The 17,485-nt window shown below is 50.6% G+C and overlaps 9 protein-coding genes across 9 annotated transcripts; 4 read left to right on the top strand and 5 right to left on the bottom strand.

Annotated features, from left to right (window-relative positions):
• Window positions 1–19: 19 nt before the first annotated feature.
• Window positions 20–780, bottom strand: N7519_005176 (uncharacterized protein; the record flags this gene model as incomplete). The annotated part of the gene is made up of 2 exons (XM_057291952.1): window positions 20–464; window positions 683–780. 2 exons carry the CDS (start codon window positions 778–780, stop codon window positions 20–22), a joined length of 543 nt encoding a protein of 180 aa, XP_057146763.1.
• A 1,571-nt stretch (window positions 781–2,351) lies between these two features.
• N7519_005175 (uncharacterized protein) lies at window positions 2,352–2,648 on the bottom strand (the record flags this gene model as incomplete). Its single annotated transcript, XM_057291951.1, has 2 exons — window positions 2,352–2,540; window positions 2,598–2,648. 2 exons carry the CDS (start codon window positions 2,646–2,648, stop codon window positions 2,352–2,354), a joined length of 240 nt encoding a protein of 79 aa, XP_057146762.1.
• Window positions 2,649–2,828: 180 nt separating this feature from the next.
• Window positions 2,829–3,632, bottom strand: N7519_005174 (fungal specific transcription factor domain-containing protein; the record flags this gene model as incomplete). Its single annotated transcript, XM_057291950.1, has 1 exon — window positions 2,829–3,632. The coding sequence occupies one exon, from the start codon at window positions 3,630–3,632 to the stop codon at window positions 2,829–2,831; it is 804 nt and encodes a 267-aa protein (XP_057146761.1).
• Window positions 3,633–4,929: 1,297 nt separating this feature from the next.
• On the top strand, window positions 4,930–7,228 carry N7519_005173 (alpha-galactosidase; the record flags this gene model as incomplete). Its single annotated transcript, XM_057291949.1, has 2 exons — window positions 4,930–5,020; window positions 5,079–7,228. 2 exons carry the CDS (start codon window positions 4,930–4,932, stop codon window positions 7,226–7,228), a joined length of 2,241 nt encoding a protein of 746 aa, XP_057146760.1.
• A 419-nt stretch (window positions 7,229–7,647) lies between these two features.
• Window positions 7,648–9,466, top strand: N7519_005172 (uncharacterized protein; the record flags this gene model as incomplete). Its single annotated transcript, XM_057291948.1, has 2 exons — window positions 7,648–7,954; window positions 8,022–9,466. The coding sequence occupies 2 exons, from the start codon at window positions 7,648–7,650 to the stop codon at window positions 9,464–9,466; spliced, it is 1,752 nt and encodes a 583-aa protein (XP_057146759.1).
• Window positions 9,467–9,838: 372 nt separating this feature from the next.
• Window positions 9,839–11,424, top strand: N7519_005171 (tRNA-splicing endonuclease subunit SEN54 family protein; the record flags this gene model as incomplete). The annotated part of the gene is given in 4 exon segments (XM_057291947.1): window positions 9,839–9,951; window positions 10,051–10,841; window positions 10,900–11,170; window positions 11,187–11,424. 4 exon segments carry the CDS (start codon window positions 9,839–9,841, stop codon window positions 11,422–11,424), a joined length of 1,413 nt encoding a protein of 470 aa, XP_057146758.1.
• Window positions 11,425–11,909: 485 nt separating this feature from the next.
• N7519_005170 (NEDD8-activating enzyme E1 regulatory subunit) lies at window positions 11,910–13,648 on the bottom strand (the record flags this gene model as incomplete). The annotated part of the gene is given in 3 exon segments (XM_057291946.1): window positions 11,910–12,217; window positions 12,234–13,218; window positions 13,274–13,648. The coding sequence occupies 3 exon segments, from the start codon at window positions 13,646–13,648 to the stop codon at window positions 11,910–11,912; spliced, it is 1,668 nt and encodes a 555-aa protein (XP_057146757.1).
• A 1,207-nt stretch (window positions 13,649–14,855) lies between these two features.
• On the top strand, window positions 14,856–15,939 carry N7519_005169 (ribose-5-phosphate isomerase RKI1; the record flags this gene model as incomplete). The annotated part of the gene is made up of 2 exons (XM_057291945.1): window positions 14,856–15,339; window positions 15,500–15,939. 2 exons carry the CDS (start codon window positions 14,856–14,858, stop codon window positions 15,937–15,939), a joined length of 924 nt encoding a protein of 307 aa, XP_057146756.1.
• Window positions 15,940–16,178: 239 nt separating this feature from the next.
• Window positions 16,179–17,377, bottom strand: N7519_005168 (WD40 repeat domain-containing protein; the record flags this gene model as incomplete). The annotated part of the gene is made up of 3 exons (XM_057291944.1): window positions 16,179–16,995; window positions 17,044–17,299; window positions 17,368–17,377. 3 exons carry the CDS (start codon window positions 17,375–17,377, stop codon window positions 16,179–16,181), a joined length of 1,083 nt encoding a protein of 360 aa, XP_057146755.1.
• Between the last annotated feature and the right edge of the window lie 108 nt (window positions 17,378–17,485).

The raw sequence follows: 17,485 nt of genomic DNA, 5'->3' as shown, positions 1-17,485 counted from the left end.
AAAGAGTATCCATTTGAAATCAATCAACGACAGTGAACTCGACGAAATTGGATGAGGGAACCATTATCACCGGCCTTCCATCATTATCAGCGGGCTCGACGACATGATCATTCAGCCAACATGGTAATTTCACTACTGTCTTCGCATGTTCTTCGTCATCGCCCCAAGTCCAGTCAATGCAGCCAACCCAGTACTGGTAACGATATGTGTCGCCGACCACTGTATCAGTGTGTAAATCGGTAAAGCCAAGGAAAACACGTCTAATAAGACTTTCCCCTGGTTGAAGGCTGCGGAAAAACATAGAATCCGTTACGTTGACCTCAACGTCGGGTTCATCTACTATCATCCAGCACTCATTCCGCTCTTCATCAAAATAGCTCGTCCACTGCGGATGATCGTCGTCCGAACCCTCCATAACCGTGACAGCGTCGTTGTAGTCGAAAGTTATCACGAGAAAAATGGTACTCGTGTATGATGATTGGCTTTGCATCAGCATAGATAGCCTCGCAATCCTCGTTTGTCAAACCATCATAGGTGATCTTTACTATGATATAGAGCCTTTCCGTTTTCGAGATCGCCGATGGGCCTTCTAGAAACACACTTATACAGGGGGTTCCAGGGCTGTAAAAGGGAGTACATCAGCCATAAGGAAGACGAGAAATCACGTTAGAACCTTTCTCACATTCGTTCGGATTTCTCCACGCGAGGATCATCAGGCTCAGAAATTGAAAGGCCTGAGGTAAGAGAACAACAGACTCCTTTCGGGTCATCTAGAGGCATCACTCTGTTGGGTTCTATCTCCATGAGGGGCCTAGGTGTGTTTGGACATTGAGATTCATTAGTTTTGAACGATGTACAGGTAGTGAAATCTCACGGTCTGTCACGTTCAAAAAATTTGATATTTGATGCAAGTTTGGGGTCCATGGCAGTTTACCAAAAAGAGAGAGAGAGACAGGTGGGGGGTATGGGTAAGTGTGAAAGCAGGGAAGAAGAGAAAGAGAGAGAGAGACCTATTTTATCCCTGCTTAGCGAGAGTTTGGATCAGTGGATAAACTACGGACCTCGGGAGTATAGAGAACTATATGGTACCCCTGGGCATGGCTGTGATTTCCTTTCGCCGGGGTTCTCTTGGGTAACTTTACCTCTCTGAACGATTCTTACTCAAAGCCCACTTCTCCCAAAGTTAAAGCTCATATGGTAGTGGTCCTAGGAGGGAACGCTTAATTCAGAACTAATTGCAATTGGCACTAACTGACCGAACCAGGCCCTAAGGTCACCGGTAATCCCCGGAACCTCAACTAGCGTGGAACCATCTCCATCGCTCAGATTTACGGCCTCCGAAGATATCTACGAATCCGCAGGCTATTACAACTATTACAACGTGGGAAGAGCTCGGTACACTATCAAATCCTTACATGTAGCCGCCTATTACTATCAAGCAGCAACTCTGATTCATAACCACGATGCATGCAATTTCCTATAGTTCAAGCATTTACAGCTATTTATAATTATTTGGCTGAGATAGACATTTTTCGTGTCTCTTATACTAAGAGTGATCGTCACTAGGCGGCAGTCAGGCAGTTTCGAAAGTCAGACACCGTCGAAGTAGTCTGCTCTATATTTTGTCGTTCACCAAGAGCTGGGTAAATGAGTCAGGATTTGGAATATTCATAACTCGCAAATCCTGGCTTCCACGTTGGGTAGGCCTCCAATAAGGTCCTCTTCGTCTACCGGGATAAAGAAGTCGTCGAATTTTCCGAGTTTGGCAGCAGATTGCCGTTGCTGGGCTTGGGATTGACTGCCGCTCATTGTTCAGAATTCTCGCAGAGCGCCGTTTGTAAGGCGGCATGGGTAAAATCCCGGTTGGTCGACCACCAGGCAAGTGGTGCTTGGTTTATTCGACGTGTTCATTGGAAGCTCTTTATCTCTGTTCGCTCTTCTTCATGATTTTCTCTCACCCTCATTTCCCGGGGTGGCATGCCATATTGGACTAAGCGAGTGCTTCACATCCATGGATGTGGTCCCGGGACCAGCTCTGCGTCCAGGCAGCCTTTCGCTTCTGCTTGCACTTGTCGAGGTTGAGTTCCTGTAGAATGAAGATGTCTGCCAGAGGTTGACCACTTCGACTGGAAGTAAGGTGGTAGTTGGGAGGTAGTTGGGAGGTAGATAAGAAGTGGATGAGAGGTATATGAGAGGTCGATGGGAGCTCGTTGGGGTTGAGAAGCTAGTTGGCTGGCAGCGGGTACCTACATACAATGTAGTACCAGGAACATCTGTTTGTCTATCTGACCCCAATAGCCTTCTACCTACTCCGTACATATGTAGGTAGTTATTATATTATACATGCAGCTTTATTTCCCGATTTCTAAAAATCCCATGGCAACGCTTAGCATGTCCGCATCAACCACCTGGGCTTTGCTCTGCTTTTCACTTTCTTTCTCAATTTCCCGGAGACATTCTTTCAACATTTCAAGTATGGTTTGGTACTGTCTCGAGGAGGATCCAAAAGTCTTGAGGGCATTCTCAAGGCTGTTTGATATCTATCTTTTTGTTATTCCCTTATTCCCTGCACTTGGCGGTCGTATTGGGTAACATACCTTGCGCAAACTTTCGTTGTAGTCCACGATACTCTGATTTCTTTCATCCATGTGATCTTATCCAACAGTATATCTGATGTTCTGAAAATCGGTGCTTAAACAGCTCAGGGGTGTTCCTAAAACACACGATATATATTGGGTTGACCGCTCTCGTCACCGCCTATTCCACATATACAACCTTTCTCCCACGACACAATCCACAAGCTCACTATGTACAGGTAACAGCCATAGCTAGCAAATTCCAATCTCCTCCAAAGCCCAGGGCCTCTCCACACCGTGTTTATCGCTAATCGGATTAGCAAACTCAACCAAAAACCTCACCATCCATGCATCCATACAAAAACTAGTATCAACCGAGCTCCTACAAGCCCGATGAAAAGCCTGCAACCGCTCCATACAAATATCAAGCGTAGGCCACAACGCACGCAGTTTAGTCAGAATAACAAAATTCTTCTCCAGCCTCGCCCTCGCCCGAACAACACTCTCCTCGTCACCAAAAAGCAACGTATGGATCTGTACCGTCGACGCAATAACGAGCACATGTCCGACCATACTGTACAGCACGTCACAGCCGGGTACTTCCTCGGAGCGGTAGATTATCTCGCAGAGCCGAACGGCATGTTCTTTGCATTGCTGTGCGTAGAAATGCGTGCGTGGTGTGTAGCCTCGGACGTCTTCGTGGAGGAAGCGGTAGAAGAGCATTTGGCCGTAGTGGTAGTAGCCTAGGTAGAGGGTTACGAAGAGCTGGCCTTGGCCTTGGGAGGCGTAGGATTGGAGGTTTGAGGGCGTGTCGTGCATGTGTGCTGGTAGGTTTTTGAGCCAGGTATTGAGGTCTTCAGAGAGAGATGCGATGGTTTTTGTTTTGTATTCTTCGGTGAGGGTTGTGGTAGCGGCTTTGATGTTGAAGTCATTGATCTCCGAGAGTATTCGGTTTAGGAGGACCATTTGTGCTAGGAGGGATGAGGCGCGGTCTTTTGAGACTAGTACTGTGAAGCCTTGGGCGCGGGTCATGGTGAGGAAAGTCGCTTCATTCATTGGGAGGGGAATGTTTGGTTGCGGGATCATTAGCCGTGGGAGTCGGACTCCTGTTGAGGACCAGACGTCTATCATGCAGAGAGTCCACCATACTGTATTTGGATGTTAGATGCGGTATTTTCGAGAATTTCGGTTTAAACTACAAACCTCTTGTGTTTACTTCTTGTTCCACACGATTCGGAGCATGGCAATTCGGGAGATCAAGGAGTTGGGCAATACGGCATGCAATTGAGTAGTAGATGGTCTCCGAGGCAGCGTTACCATCCACTATAGCAATGGCGCCGAGCAAAACACAAACTTGGATTGTTGTCAAAGAGACATCATTCAAGTTGAGCAATTGCTCACATTTTTTCGCATAGCGTTTTCCTCTTTCTCGAGGATCTGTTTCGGCAAAGGAAGGGTGATTTGAAAATCTACCCGTGTCAGATTCGCAAGTTTACTCGGGCCGGGTAGAAGACATACCGTGCCGATAATGCAAGAATGCCGTATATTAAAATTTCGGGCGTTGCTCCTCGACGTATGTCGTCGATCAGACTTGGCCGATGAAAGAGGGAATGAAATTTGTCATGCACATAATCAAAATACAGCTCCACCAGTTCAATGCAGAGGGGTTGATCCGGTAAAGTGCATTTCTCGGGGAGAGACACATACGCAGGTGCCTCTTCTGGTATAGAAGACCCTTTGGACACGGAAAGGTCTTTCCGATTACAGTCTAGTCCCCGGGCGGAGCAGTAGACGCATGAGCTGCCGGGTGCCGGAATGTCGCATTTTCGTCGACGTTCACTTAAAAAATGAGTACGGGGTCTGTGGGGGTGGGGACGGGGTTTGAGTAGCTCACCGGCATACGGAACAGGCCTTTGCTGGTCGCATTATTTTTTCCTAAAGAAGAAGAGCATTGGCAATAAGTATCCGATGTCAACAGACGTGGTCGGGATTGGAAAGGTCCAAAACCAATGAACGACGTGCAAAACCGCCCGGGACACGGAGTTTCCCTGGGGTTTCCTCCGCATTTACGACTCCACAATATGTAAACCCCCAGCATATATACTTGTTAATATCTCCGAAGTTATTTCTGCTAGACGTCATTGCATTAGTTATAGTTCACCAGACTGGTTAAAGTCTATTCTATACAGTTGAGACCCATATGTATTGGGATCTACATAGTTCGAGCCAACCTGGTAATACCCACGTTGTTGCACCCCACAACTCGGGGTAAGACATATCGGGCTAAAAAGATATAAAGATGTACGTATTTCCCTGATCTTGAATTCCAATTCTCTCAAGAATCACAGCTAAGATGGTTTACTTAACAAGGGGTGTGGTGGCCACAGGCCTTGCTCTCCTTGCGCATTCCTCCGCCGTTACGGCTAAGGAATCGAGCGCAAGCCGTGAGTGTCCTGCTTCTGTTCTTTTCTAATTGTTCAAATCTGACGAGATATCCTATAGCAATTGTGGCAGATGGTACTCACTTTGCTCTCAATGGAAAGAATGTTGCGTACCGCTTCCATGTGGACAACACCACTGGTGACCTCCTAGGAGACCACTTTGGAGGCTCCGTCGGGGATAATATCCCTCTGGAGGTCATAGGCGACGTCAATGGCTGGGTTAGTGATATTGGACGTGTACGCCGTGAGTTCCCAGACCAAGGCCGTGGGGATTACCGGGTCCCTGCGATTAGCATTCGTCAGTCAGAAGGGTATACCGTGTCTGAATTTCGGTATAAATCGCACAAGATTATCCCTGGCAAGCCTGCTCTGCCTGGTTTGCCGGCCACCATGGGCTCAGAAGAAGATGTGAGCACCTTGGTCATCAGTATGTATGACAAGTACAGTGATGTTGCCGCGGACCTCTCCTACTCGATTTTCCCCAAGCACGATGCCATTGTGCGCAGCGTGAATGTCACGAACCACGGAACGGGAAATATCACAATCGAATCTCTGGCCAGTCTGAGCGTGGACTTGCCGTATGAGGACCTGGACATGATTAATCTTCGTGGAGATTGGGCAAGGGAAGCGCAGCGCGAGAGGAGGAGCGTAGCATACGGCCTCCAGAGCTTTGGAAGTTCCAATGGCTACTCTGGTCACCTCCATAACCCTTTCCTGGCATTGACAGAGCCCTCCACCACCGAGTCTCAAGGAGAGGCATGGGGATTCTCGCTTGTGTACACCGGTTCATTCACCGTCAACGTCGAGAAGGGCTCACAGGGTTTCACACGTGCCCTGATGGGTTTCAACCCTAGCCAGCTCTCGTGGGTCCTGCCGCCCGGGGAGACTCTTACCTCCCCAGAGTGTGTTTCGGTATACTCCAAGGATGGCATCGGTGGGATGTCACGCTCCCTGCATCGCTTGTACCGCAACCATCTCATCAAGAGCAAGTTTGCCACCAGTGACCGTCCCACCTTGCTGAACAGTTGGGAGGGACTGTATTTTGATTTCAACCAGAGTAGCATCTACGACCTGGCAAAGGAAGCTGCTGGAGTAGGCGCCAAGCTCTTCGTTTTGGATGATGGCTGGTTCGGCAAGGAATACCCACGTCTCTCCGACAACGCCGGACTCGGCGACTGGGTCCCAAACCCAGACCGGTTCCCAGACGGCCTGGAGCCCCTTGTGAAGAAGATCACGGACCTGAAAGCCGCCAACACATCAACGAACATGCGCTTCGGTATCTGGTTCGAGCCGGAAATGGTCAACCCGAACTCGACTCTGTATGACGAGCACCCGGACTGGGCCTTGCACGCAGGACCCTACCCTCGCACTGAAGCTCGCAACCAGCTCGTGTTGAACCTCGCTCTTCCTGAAGTCCAAGACTACATCATCAAGTCCGTCTCAGACGTTCTCAAGAGTGCCGATATTAGTTACGTCAAGTGGGATAACAACAGGGGCATCAACGAGACGCCTTCCCCAGCCACAGGTCACGCCTACATGCTCGGCATGTACCGCGTATTCAATGAACTCACGACCCAGTTCCCCGATGTTCTCTGGGAGGGTTGCGCGTCAGGCGGAGGCCGTTTCGACCCTGGTGTTCTGCAGTACTTCCCGCAGATCTGGACATCCGACAACACAGACGCCATCGATCGCATCTCCATTCAGCTTGGTACTTCGCTCGCCTACCCGCCCAGCGCGATGGGTGCTCACCTGTCCGAAGTGCCAAACCACCAGACTGGACGCACAGTGCCCGTGGCTGTTCGAGGACACGTTGCGATGATGGGCGGTTCGTTTGGCTTGGAGCTCAATCCGGCTGTAATGGACGAGGAGGACAAGGCGGCTGTTCCGGGGCTCGTTGCTCTCGCTGAGAAGGTGAACCCCATCATTCTCAATGGTGATATGTGGCGATTGAACCTTCCGGAGGACTCGAATTGGCCTGCTGTCTTGTTCATCGCTGAGGACGCTCAGAAGGCTGTTTTGTTTGTCTTCCAGGTCGCTCCGAACGTTAACCATTCATGGCCGCGCATTAAGTTGCAGGGATTGGATCCGCAGGCTTCCTACAAGGTTGATGAGGGTGTGGTTTACACCGGTGCCACCTTGATGAATATTGGTCTGCAATTCGCCTTCAAAGGTGACTATGGCAGTCAAGTTGTGATGTTGGAGAAGCAATAGAACCTAGAATATAGGCTCGATAGGTATATGTCAAGAAAGAAGGTGTTATATTGATTACATATGTACCCAGCTTTAGCATCCGTATTAGTGGAAAAATTAAAGGGGGTTCCGTATAAATGACAGTGAGACAACGTCTAACAAGGGCCCGGCATTCACACCTTATCTGGCAGCGGCAACTATGGGAAATTATAAATAATCCACAATAAGGGTGCTCTTGGCAGCAGATGAAACACTCGCCGTCCCAAGACACCTCGATGACATTTGCTTCATGCATTTATTGGTATCTGTATCAGGCCATCTAGGCCCTTTCGGCTCTTCTGTGGTAATCGTTGGGATAAGGTATAAAAAGAGTGTAGATCCCGGAAGATCAACATGTAAATCAGACCAGAAAGTAGTAGCACCGACTTTCATCCCACAACATGCGTGGGACTTTCATTCTTTCTCTGCTTTCCGCAGCGCTGGGCGCCGCTGCTAGTCTGACCACTTCCAACCTTCAAACCCACGTCGATGTGCTGGCACTCGACAGCGCCTTTAATCCCGTCAAGGAGGCCTACTGGACTGGCTATCCTCACCACCGCCGCACTCCTTTCGCGGTGTCTCCTAATGGAAAGTCTGCGTACATTGCGTATTTGGATTCTAGCGAGACCGATGTTCATGTTCAGCAATTGGACCCCACGACCTTTGAGGCTACGGGAACTACAGTTACCGTCACTGGCGGAAAGGAAGGTGGGATAGCCCGTTTATCCGATACGTTTAAGTTGATAAAGGCATATGACTGATTGGATTCATGCAGCCGGAGGTCTCATCGCTCACAACGATGGCTTTGCTCTTCTGACCAACGAAGCCATGCCTTCGGGAACCACCAATGCACCACCCAGCGACACCCCCGTTGCGGTCTTGTACCGCTACACAGATGGCAAGCAGACCTGGAAGACCTGGCTCGGAGGACCGGGAGTGCACGCCTCCGACGGGCTCTCTGCCTCCCCGGACATGAACGGAGACCTTGTTTACTCCGAAAGCGAAGGTCTCTATGGCGCATACTTCGTAGTCACAGATTACACTGGCGATGCCACCGGTCACTATGGTGACAGCATCCAATATGTCACTAAGACCGGAGAGCTTGACACCATTGCCGGCGCATCAAGCTCCTGGGGATGCAGTCATAATACCGGTATTGCGTTCGAGGCTGCAGAGCAGCCTCCATTCGCCAGTATCTGCGCCGAAGATCAGGGAGCTATCTGGCTGAACACCAAGGGACAAGGCATGGGAAACGGCGGAGTCAAGATCTCAAACGAGAATACAACCAACGGTGCCTCTGGTGAGCCCATGGGTGGTATGTCGGGTAGCTACAGCGCGCTGGCTCGCTTTGCAGACACCACCAAGTACATCTTCGCCTGGGTATCCCGAGGTGCCATTGACGTAAGCCAAAGCACCTGGATGGGCGATGGCTATACTCACGTTCAAAACCGCACCAACGGCCGAAACGTTGCCATCTCCCTGTTCACGGACAAGTACACCAAGGTTGGCGCTCAGGCAACCTCGGTGGTCGGTACCGAGGATGGAGATAGCCAGGTCAACTGGGTGACCCAAGGATCGAATGACTGCTCTAACGCCCACGCTGCAACCTTTGGCACCAGCTCGGCCCTGGTCACCTGGGAGGAGATCTCGAACCCAACCTGCGACTTTATTGCGATGGGTTGTCGGGGACAGTTTGCGGGGACTTTCTTCCAGGAGGTGAGCTCGGACGGTAGCAAGGTTGGTGACGCTTTCAAGAGCCCTGATGTCTATGTTGCGGGTGACATGGTCACCATGTCGGATGGTCGTATTTGCTGGCCCTATGTCAGTATGGAGTGGGATCTGTCGCAGGCAGTTGGGTACGGTACTACTTCTTCGACTACCAAGAAAATGTCTTTCGCTTGCATGAACACTGGAGAGACCGCCACTGCCGCTAAGACTCCTACTGCTGCTGAGACCACGGCTGCCGCGAAGAATACCAACACTCCAGCTGTTGTTTCCGAGACTTCTGCTACCGCTAAGACTACTGCTGCGGCTGGCACCGAGCAGGCAGTGCAGCCTGCGATCACCTTCGCCACCCAAGCCCGTCAGGCCTCGCCGTCCAGCACGGTCATTAATACCACTAGCAGTGTTGCGAGTGCCATCGCCATCCCAACCGGCAGCGCCGAAGATACGCTAGACTTTCTCCAGGCCGTGTTCAGATTCTTCGCGGGGAGCAACTGAGTACCGAGAAGTCTAAGCTTGAATTGTCACTTCTCATAGCCCACAATTGTTTAGTTGACAAAGAATTCATAAAACCGTAGAAGGTAGATGAACTTAGACTTGATTGCTAGGGCACAAATGAACCACAAGGACAGATTGACTTCTTCGAACAGTTAAACTAAGGGTACTTGCTGAATGAGGGAATAAATTCTTCTCAGGAATATCCGTGGATTCAATAAAACTGTACTCCGTAAACTGATGAGGTAGATGGGAAAATTCCCCCGGGAGTTATTCTGCCGGGTTTTTTTTAAAAAACACCCGCTTATCGATAACACCTTTTCTAATCCCCTCTGACTTCAAAATTCACTCTGATTTATTCTTTAACAACTCAACATGGCAGACGCAGACGAGGACGTCATTCATGCCCCTGCAAATGCCTCTACACAGCCCGAGGTCGACCTGTCCGACGAGACGCAGGACTTCCGCTTCTTGAACCACTTAAATTTGTATGATCACGGCCTAATCCTATGACATGGTGCACCCAATCTCCAGTGTCCTCCATCGCTTCTCCAATTACGCATTGCTTACCTACAGTCTCTTTACAGCTTTGCCGATTCATCCCCCGGTATCCCGCGCCGCGGCGAGAAGGACTTCGAACCCAATCCGACAGAACTTCAAGCCGATGTACTCGCCGCTTCGCGAGGGGCCATGCACAATGCGCTCTCATACCCCCGTCTCCATGGTGCCAAAACTCGCGTCATAGCTTTCTACGCACCCGACGGCTATGTTCCTCCAGCTCAACCCGATCGCGCGAAACCGAAAGCTGGAGAAGACGGAAAGAGCTCGGAGTCTACCCCAAAACCTGCGAGGCCTTTGCCCAGTTCCGCCAGGATATCCCCCGATGCATGCGTCTACGTGCCCAGCCCGAAGGGCCAATTCTTCAAGACAATGGGCCAGGCCGACTCATCGAGCCGTGTCTGGCTGTTGCCAGAGGAAGCCTTATATCTTATTGAACGAGGAAGTCTGGATATCAGATGGCCTAGCCCACCTGCGTCCGCCGGGGGTCCAGGAGAAGAAGATCTGTCCGTCCCGATGAGTTTGCAGGCTGCATATGCGTGCTTCATGGGCCGCGGTGGCCTGACCCTTGAGCGGTACTCTGTTTATACAGGTCTGAAGCGTCTGGGCTATGCGCTCGTGCGAGCTCCTGGATGGTGCGACGACATTGAGCCGCAGGATGCGGATGTCTCAGATGCTAGCAAAGCAGCACCCGCCAAGCTTCATGGCCCCGGCCTGGCTGGTATACTTGGGTCACTTTTCAACTGGATCCATGACCCTCTCTCCACAGCCTCTACGGCAACTGGCCCTATCATCGGCACCGGTATTCACCGTCATTACAGTGAGTCAGTCAATCTCTGCGTAATCATCTTAGCTCTCCTTATTGACATACTTCTTAGTGGATGTATACCGCAAACTCGCCATAATCCCCTGGTACGACCCAGTCACCGCGCCCGAAAGACACCCCTTTGATACCACACCACCCTTCCGCGTCGTGTTCCACATCTACAAGCCCTCAACCCCCTTCAAAAAGTCTGCACCTCCAACTCCAGACTTCCGCATCGCAGTTGTCAGCACACGCGACCAAACCACCATGCCCACTATGACACAACTTGGTGCTTTGCTGGAAAGCACGCCACTTGACCCCCCCGCGTGGGGAGAAAATGGAGCGTATGATGTACATGAGACTGCGACACGGATACCGCAATGTCGTCATGGCTGTCGTTGATCAGGGTGTGGTCAGTTACTTGCGAATTGCTGATTCGGCGTTCGGGAAGGAGAAGCTTTATGAGAACAAGGGTGGACCTCAGGGTCCTGAAGCGGAGCCGTACAAATCAGAAGCCGAGGAAACGTTGAGAGACTCGGGTTATCAAATCATCCCTTGGCTGATTACAGCTCCGTCGCTGGAGAGCGCATGCAGGTAACGGAACTGTTGATCTTGCAGCAGATGGACCTCTCCCATATATCCGTCTCATATCATCTACGCTCGGTGGTGGATCACAGAGAGCTGAAATGCTCTCCGCGCTTATTGGAGCAATTGTCGTTGTTCTTGCGAGGATATCCTACAGTGGTCACCGCGCTTCGGCAGACACATCCCTCTTGGTCTGGGTCCGGTCTGTCAGATATTGGAGCGAAGATCTACATTTCCTACAACACGACATGAAAATGTCTCGGCATTCCCACGGAATGAACGACCCAAGCTCATGAGTTTATCACATCTTCTAGGCCATTTAAAGTACCAAGGCATTTACATCACGGATACTACTCATTGAGATACGCAAACCACAATATCACTGGATCATAAATCATAACATTCCTCAGAGTAACATTTCCACGGATTCAGCGAGTAGCTGGCTTGCATACAGCAATGCAATCATCCATCACGTCCATAGCAAATCCCATCTCCCACTCACAGCCTGTACATCTCGCTCTTACTCCTAGCCCCATCAAAGACGCAAGTATTATCAAGCGGACCATACTGCCTAGTAAGCACCTTCAACGCCTCCTGCGCAACCAAACCCCCGGTCAACGAAGAGATATTATGCAACTCGCCGCCCTCAGCCCGACGCAGTTCCTTACTCGCACGGGCGATCTGCGCGCGCGCCTCCTGACAAACAGCCGATCCATCCGCCCCAGTCAACAAAGCCAGGATACGTTCCGTGTGGCTATTCCACAGCGCGTCGTCATCAACAGAGCGGTCCTCTTCACGGCTGCTAGCTTGGATCTCGTCCACGACCGAGTCGAGGATCTGCATCGCGATAAATATCGGGATCAGGGTGTCCGGGACCCCTCAGTTCGTTCCGGATGGTTTTCAATGTCGACGCGTCGCTGTCGATGCTTATCTGCGGGATCTCGCGACCCAGCACGACTTTGATGTGTGCGGCGTTCTTGCAGAATACTTCGATGTCTCGGTCTGGGATTGCGGGTGTTTGGCGTTGGAGCTGGGATTCGAGATGGCGGACTGTTGCTGTCACTTCTTCCACGTCTTGTCGCGCTTTCGCTTTGTAGATGTTTTGTAGGGACACGTAGTCTGCGGACTGGGCTTTCATGTCTGGTAGGGAGCCTGGGAGGGGAAGGACGCCGTGAGATGCGTGGAAGGTTTTGACGGCTGAGGCAATGACCCAGAAATCTTGGGATGATGCTGATAGCTGTCGACACTGGTCCATCTCGAAGATCTCGCGGATTGAGCTGCGTAGGCTGAATGGGGTAATTGTCTTCAGTACAGCGGCAACGGCCTCATCGAAGTTCTCTTCGCCGCCTTCTGGGTTAGAAGTGCGCGCCTGGGACCGCACAAACTCTCTGAACTCGGTTTTTTCTTTGTAGTTGCTCGGTGCGTTGCCTTCGTGGGACTGTTTCCATTGCTCCAGGAAGTGAAGCAGGAGAAGTAGGTAAGGTACATGGCCGTGCTGGTGGTCGTCCAGGGTGTCTAGGTTGTTTAGGCCGGCTGCAGCGCCGACAAGCTCGGGCCAGGGATTTAGCAGACGCAGATCTTGGGTTGATTCTGGGTCCGGGTGTGTCTCAACAATAGGGAATTCAGCCGGCAATTGCACGGAGAATGTGGAGAAGAACCCAACTGAGTGCAGGTACAGCACGGGGATACCCAGTTGCTTTGCTTCCTGGGCCAGGGGTACCAGTGTCGAGCGTCTCATTGGGCCAGAAATAATCACCAGCTTGTGCTGGGGCAAGAAGTCAGGGTCTGTGAGAAGCTCCTCGACACGCTGTTTCAGAAGTAAGTCAACGATCATCTACTTGTGGGGACATGGGAAATCATACCTTGATGTAGTAATGTCCCTCTACATCTGGATTCAGTTCTTTCAGCAGTCGGCAGGTTTCCTCAGCACGAGACTTGCCAAGGGACTCTCCTTCCAGAAAGAAGTTCACGCCTAGATCAGACTCGGTGACTATGGCTGGGTCGACGATGGTAAAACCACCAATTCCAGGCAGTACAAGGTTCTTGAGTGTTTCAACACCAGCAACACCGGTGACGCCGGTGTTGTATTGGCCGAGAGGGCCATCAGAGTTCACCAGCAGAACATGAGAGTCCTCAAGTGCTTGCTGGCCTGTTGCGGCCCATAGGCGGAGTTGACGATCATATTTGCGCTCCTTGGAGGTTGGCCCTGTCAGGGCGGCGGGGAAGGCATCCGTCATGGTGGATATCAAGTAGTGCGGGGGAGATGGTAGAGCTTTGTTTTGAGGCTCAAACCATTGCCTGTTTATCTGTCTGTGATTCCTCTTTTGTTGTTTATAGTATTTGCTCTTCAATCATGCAAGTTCCCAAATGATGGAGCAGTGGATGTCGACTTGTTGATGCGCGACTGTTTTTAGTAAGCGCATGTCGTGCCTGAGAATCCAGGCTAACACGAGAGCCTTGCTGGATCTTTTATGGGTTTTGATATTTCACATGTAGTTTCAAGTTGCTAATTATGTATGTAGATACTGAGATATTTTTCTCTTTAGAACTGCAGATTGATTCAGTTCCTTTTTGAGATTCAAGTGGCAACAACAGTATAGTCCTAGCTAACATAACTAGTGGACTTGACTAGTTATATAGTCCGCGCAGACAACTATTCCCTTGTTTCACATCAATTTGTGAAATTGACAGTTATATGAGGATTAGCCTAATTCGCCCAGTTTAGCTCTCAGTAACGACAGGGGAGCTGAGAGATTGAAGATTGAATATGCAGGACATCCTCGCGGAGTCATCGAAGCTTAGTACTTACATCGATTTACTCCACAAGAGATATTTATACCACTCATTGCCCCGATTTCACCTTACCAGGGGAAGTCTGTACATCAATTGACCTATTTTACAAGTCCAAATCATTCATAAAAAAAGAAAGTTGGATATTGTTGTCTCCTTTGCTACACTCGCACTACAATGTGAAATGGGGTGAGGTATAGCCAGCCTCGATACGGCTGAAGGATTCTTCATATGTGTAATTTCTTTTTTGTTTTATCCATCGCTATGATATTCAAGCGGGGCTTTACTTTATGAACATAAATACATTGTGGCCTTCCAAGGTTCTTGTTCTTCATTGTATAAGGAGTATATACTATGGAGTATTTGACCTGACGTGGCTCATTTCCCTCTTATTTATACAACACAAGACTGATAATGCTTGAACATGTTATATATAACCTTGATAAATGTTGTATAGTGCCTAAGTCTGGGTTTCATAGCGAAAGAAATTACTTGCAAGTGCTAAACCCCACTGTAACGTGACTTTATAGTGGCCAGGAGACTTCTAACCAAAGGGTGAAGAGGATTTATATCTTGGTTAATACCTCTCTATTTTCCTTTTGCTCGAAAAATCCACCAAATCCGCTCCAAAGACCGTCCATAAAAACGGATTCCATGATCCAATCAGCCCTCATCTCCCCTCTTTTCATCTGCCGTAGACTCACCCCCACCATCCCCACACTTCTTCGCACCCTCCAAAGTCCCCAAAGACGCCAATCCACCATGTCCGCCGTCGAAGAAGCCAAGCGCACGGCCGCAAAGGTCGCCGTCGAAAAACACTACCCCAAGGATGCTCGCTGGGTCGGTATCGGCAGTGGTTCGACGATTGTGTACGTCGTCGAGGCCATCACGAACCTCGGCGTGGACACCTCCAATACAAAGTACATCCCGACCGGTTACCAGTCCAAACAGCTGATTGTCAATGCCGGATTACTGGCTGTTGAGTACGATGCCCTTCCGCTGGGCACTGTCCTCGATGTGGCATTCGATGGTGCGGACGAGGTCGACGAGGACCTGAACTGCATCAAGGGCGGTGGTGCATGCTTGTTCCAGGAGAAGATCGTCGCTCTGCAGGCTAAGGAGTTTATCTGTGTTGCTGGTGAGTTGAGACTGATTTGATCTAACAAGATCTTATTTCAATTTGCATTGGGGATTTAAATTGGGTGATGCTTGGAAATAGAGCCTACTCTTTTTTACCCTTCGTTTTCTTTCCTCTTTGCTGTAACTATCGATAACCACTAACTCACACCGCAATATAGACCACCGCAAACTCCAACCACGTCTCCTCACAAGCTGGAAATCAATCCCCATCGAGGTCGCCCCGATCGCCGCCTACCGTGTTATTGAAAAACTCAAGGAACTCGGCAGTGTCAACCCCGCCGTCCGGCCGTCCGCGAGCGTCAAGGAAGGTCCCCTCAAGACCGACCAGGGCTTCTTCATCATCGATGCTCCTTTCAAGCCGATGCTGATCAAGGCCGATATCGAGGCTGGCCAGGATGGTAACGGCAAGGATGGTGTGTGGGCGGTTGAGGTATTGGCTCGCAAGATCAAGGAGATTATCGGTGTGCTTGAGGTCGGTATTTTCCACGGCAAGACCGGCCCGCAGGCTGCTGCTGCCGGTGGCCTTGGTGGTCAGCGCCCTGTTGCGGCCTACTTCGGTATGTCTGATGGGACGGTCGCTGTTCGCAAGGCCGAGTAGATGTCTATGTATATAGTTGGACTTTTGGTGAATGAACATGAGACTACGTAAATATTGTAGATGATACCAAGATTTTGCTTTCTGTTAAGCCTTGGAAAAGATGCTATAGACGGAATTGAACTTGTGAATGTTTGCGATTGTGTTTTGGACTTTTTTTTATTAGATTTGGTCTGTGGTATCAACATTCGAGAGACGCTTCATTTCAGTTTGGAATCAAGATAAGGACGCTTTTCCCCGCCTTATTTTGCGCCCTTGCCCTTGGCCTCCGTCTCGCCCAACTCCCGTACGTAGATCTTCACCGTGCCTTCGGGGACTTCGTCATGGCCGTCTTCGAATCCAGGGCTGACTGCAATAGCCAGATGCTGGCCGCTCGCACTGAACGCAACAGCTGAGACGCTGTGCTGGTATTTCTGATATTGACGGATACGGCGCTTAGAGATACCATCCCAGAGCGCAACGACACCATCACCGCCGCCGGATGCGAAGGTACCAAAGACAGGGTGGAAAGCCAATGCGTTGACAGGGTAGACGACGTCCACGCCATCCTCGGCGGTTTGGCGGTGACACTTGAAAGCGTATTTGCGGGCCTGTGATTCAGGCGACGGGTCGAACCATTCGACCGCAACACGACCCTCAATGCTAGACGAGGCGTACCCAGCATCATCAGGCATGCAGGCAACGGCGCGGGTCATGAACTTCAAGCTGCTCTCGCGACGCTGCCAGGGCTCAACTTCAACTTGGGTACCGTTGGGGGCTGCGGTATCTGCTTGTGCGGTGAGAAGGGCCAGAGCCTTGAGGTCGTAGATATGCAATGCGCGCGATGCCATCGCGACAATCAGCTTCGTGGCGGTTGCGGAGATTGAGAATGGCTTCGACGGGAGGGGGACGATGATCGGCTGGGAGTCGGGGTTTGCGCCGGCATCGGGTTGGTGGATGTGTAGTGTTGAGTCCCACGAGGCGGAGATGACGAGGTTGTGCTCGCGGCTGTACACGACATGGCGCACGCCGGCTTCGTGGCTGCTAAGCACGGTCTGTTCGGAGGTGTTGAGGTCGATCCTGACCAAGTTAGTATAACCCATTGAGAACTCAGAGAGAATACCTCACTTCCTCACGTCCCAATCCAGTCCAGCTGTGTAGATCTCGTTCTCGTTCTCACCGAAGCAGACATCCAGTACAGGAGCGCGGTGCTCGAACTTCTGCAAAAGCTTCCCTTCTCCAACCTTTCCATTCTCGTCTCGCAAGTCATACAGGTAAACGTTCTTATCCCATGAAGAAACCACGATTCGCGCAGAGTTGGGGTCTGGGGAGAACTTTAAAGCCGAGATAGCATCTGTAGGTGGGGATACCACGGTAAATTGATCTGCAATGAGAAGTTAAACACAGTTCAAATCCAAGAAAAAGTAATGCCGAGAAGAGTAAGCTACTCACGAGAAGTCATCTTGGGCGAGCTGCTGAGTTGAAGATCAACGCCCAAGCTCCTCGGGGCCTTTGGCCGTCTCATTTTCTGCCATCTTCACCGCCCTTTGATTCCCCGCGCTGCGTCGAT

The sequence above is a fragment of the Penicillium mononematosum genome (assembly GCF_028829835.1).
Source record: "Penicillium mononematosum strain IBT 11891 chromosome Unknown utg000003l:1.0-8172316.0:1.0-8177699.0, whole genome shotgun sequence".
Taxonomy (NCBI): Eukaryota; Fungi; Ascomycota; class Eurotiomycetes; order Eurotiales; family Aspergillaceae; genus Penicillium; species Penicillium mononematosum.
This window is presented reverse-complemented; position numbering and strand designations above follow the sequence as displayed.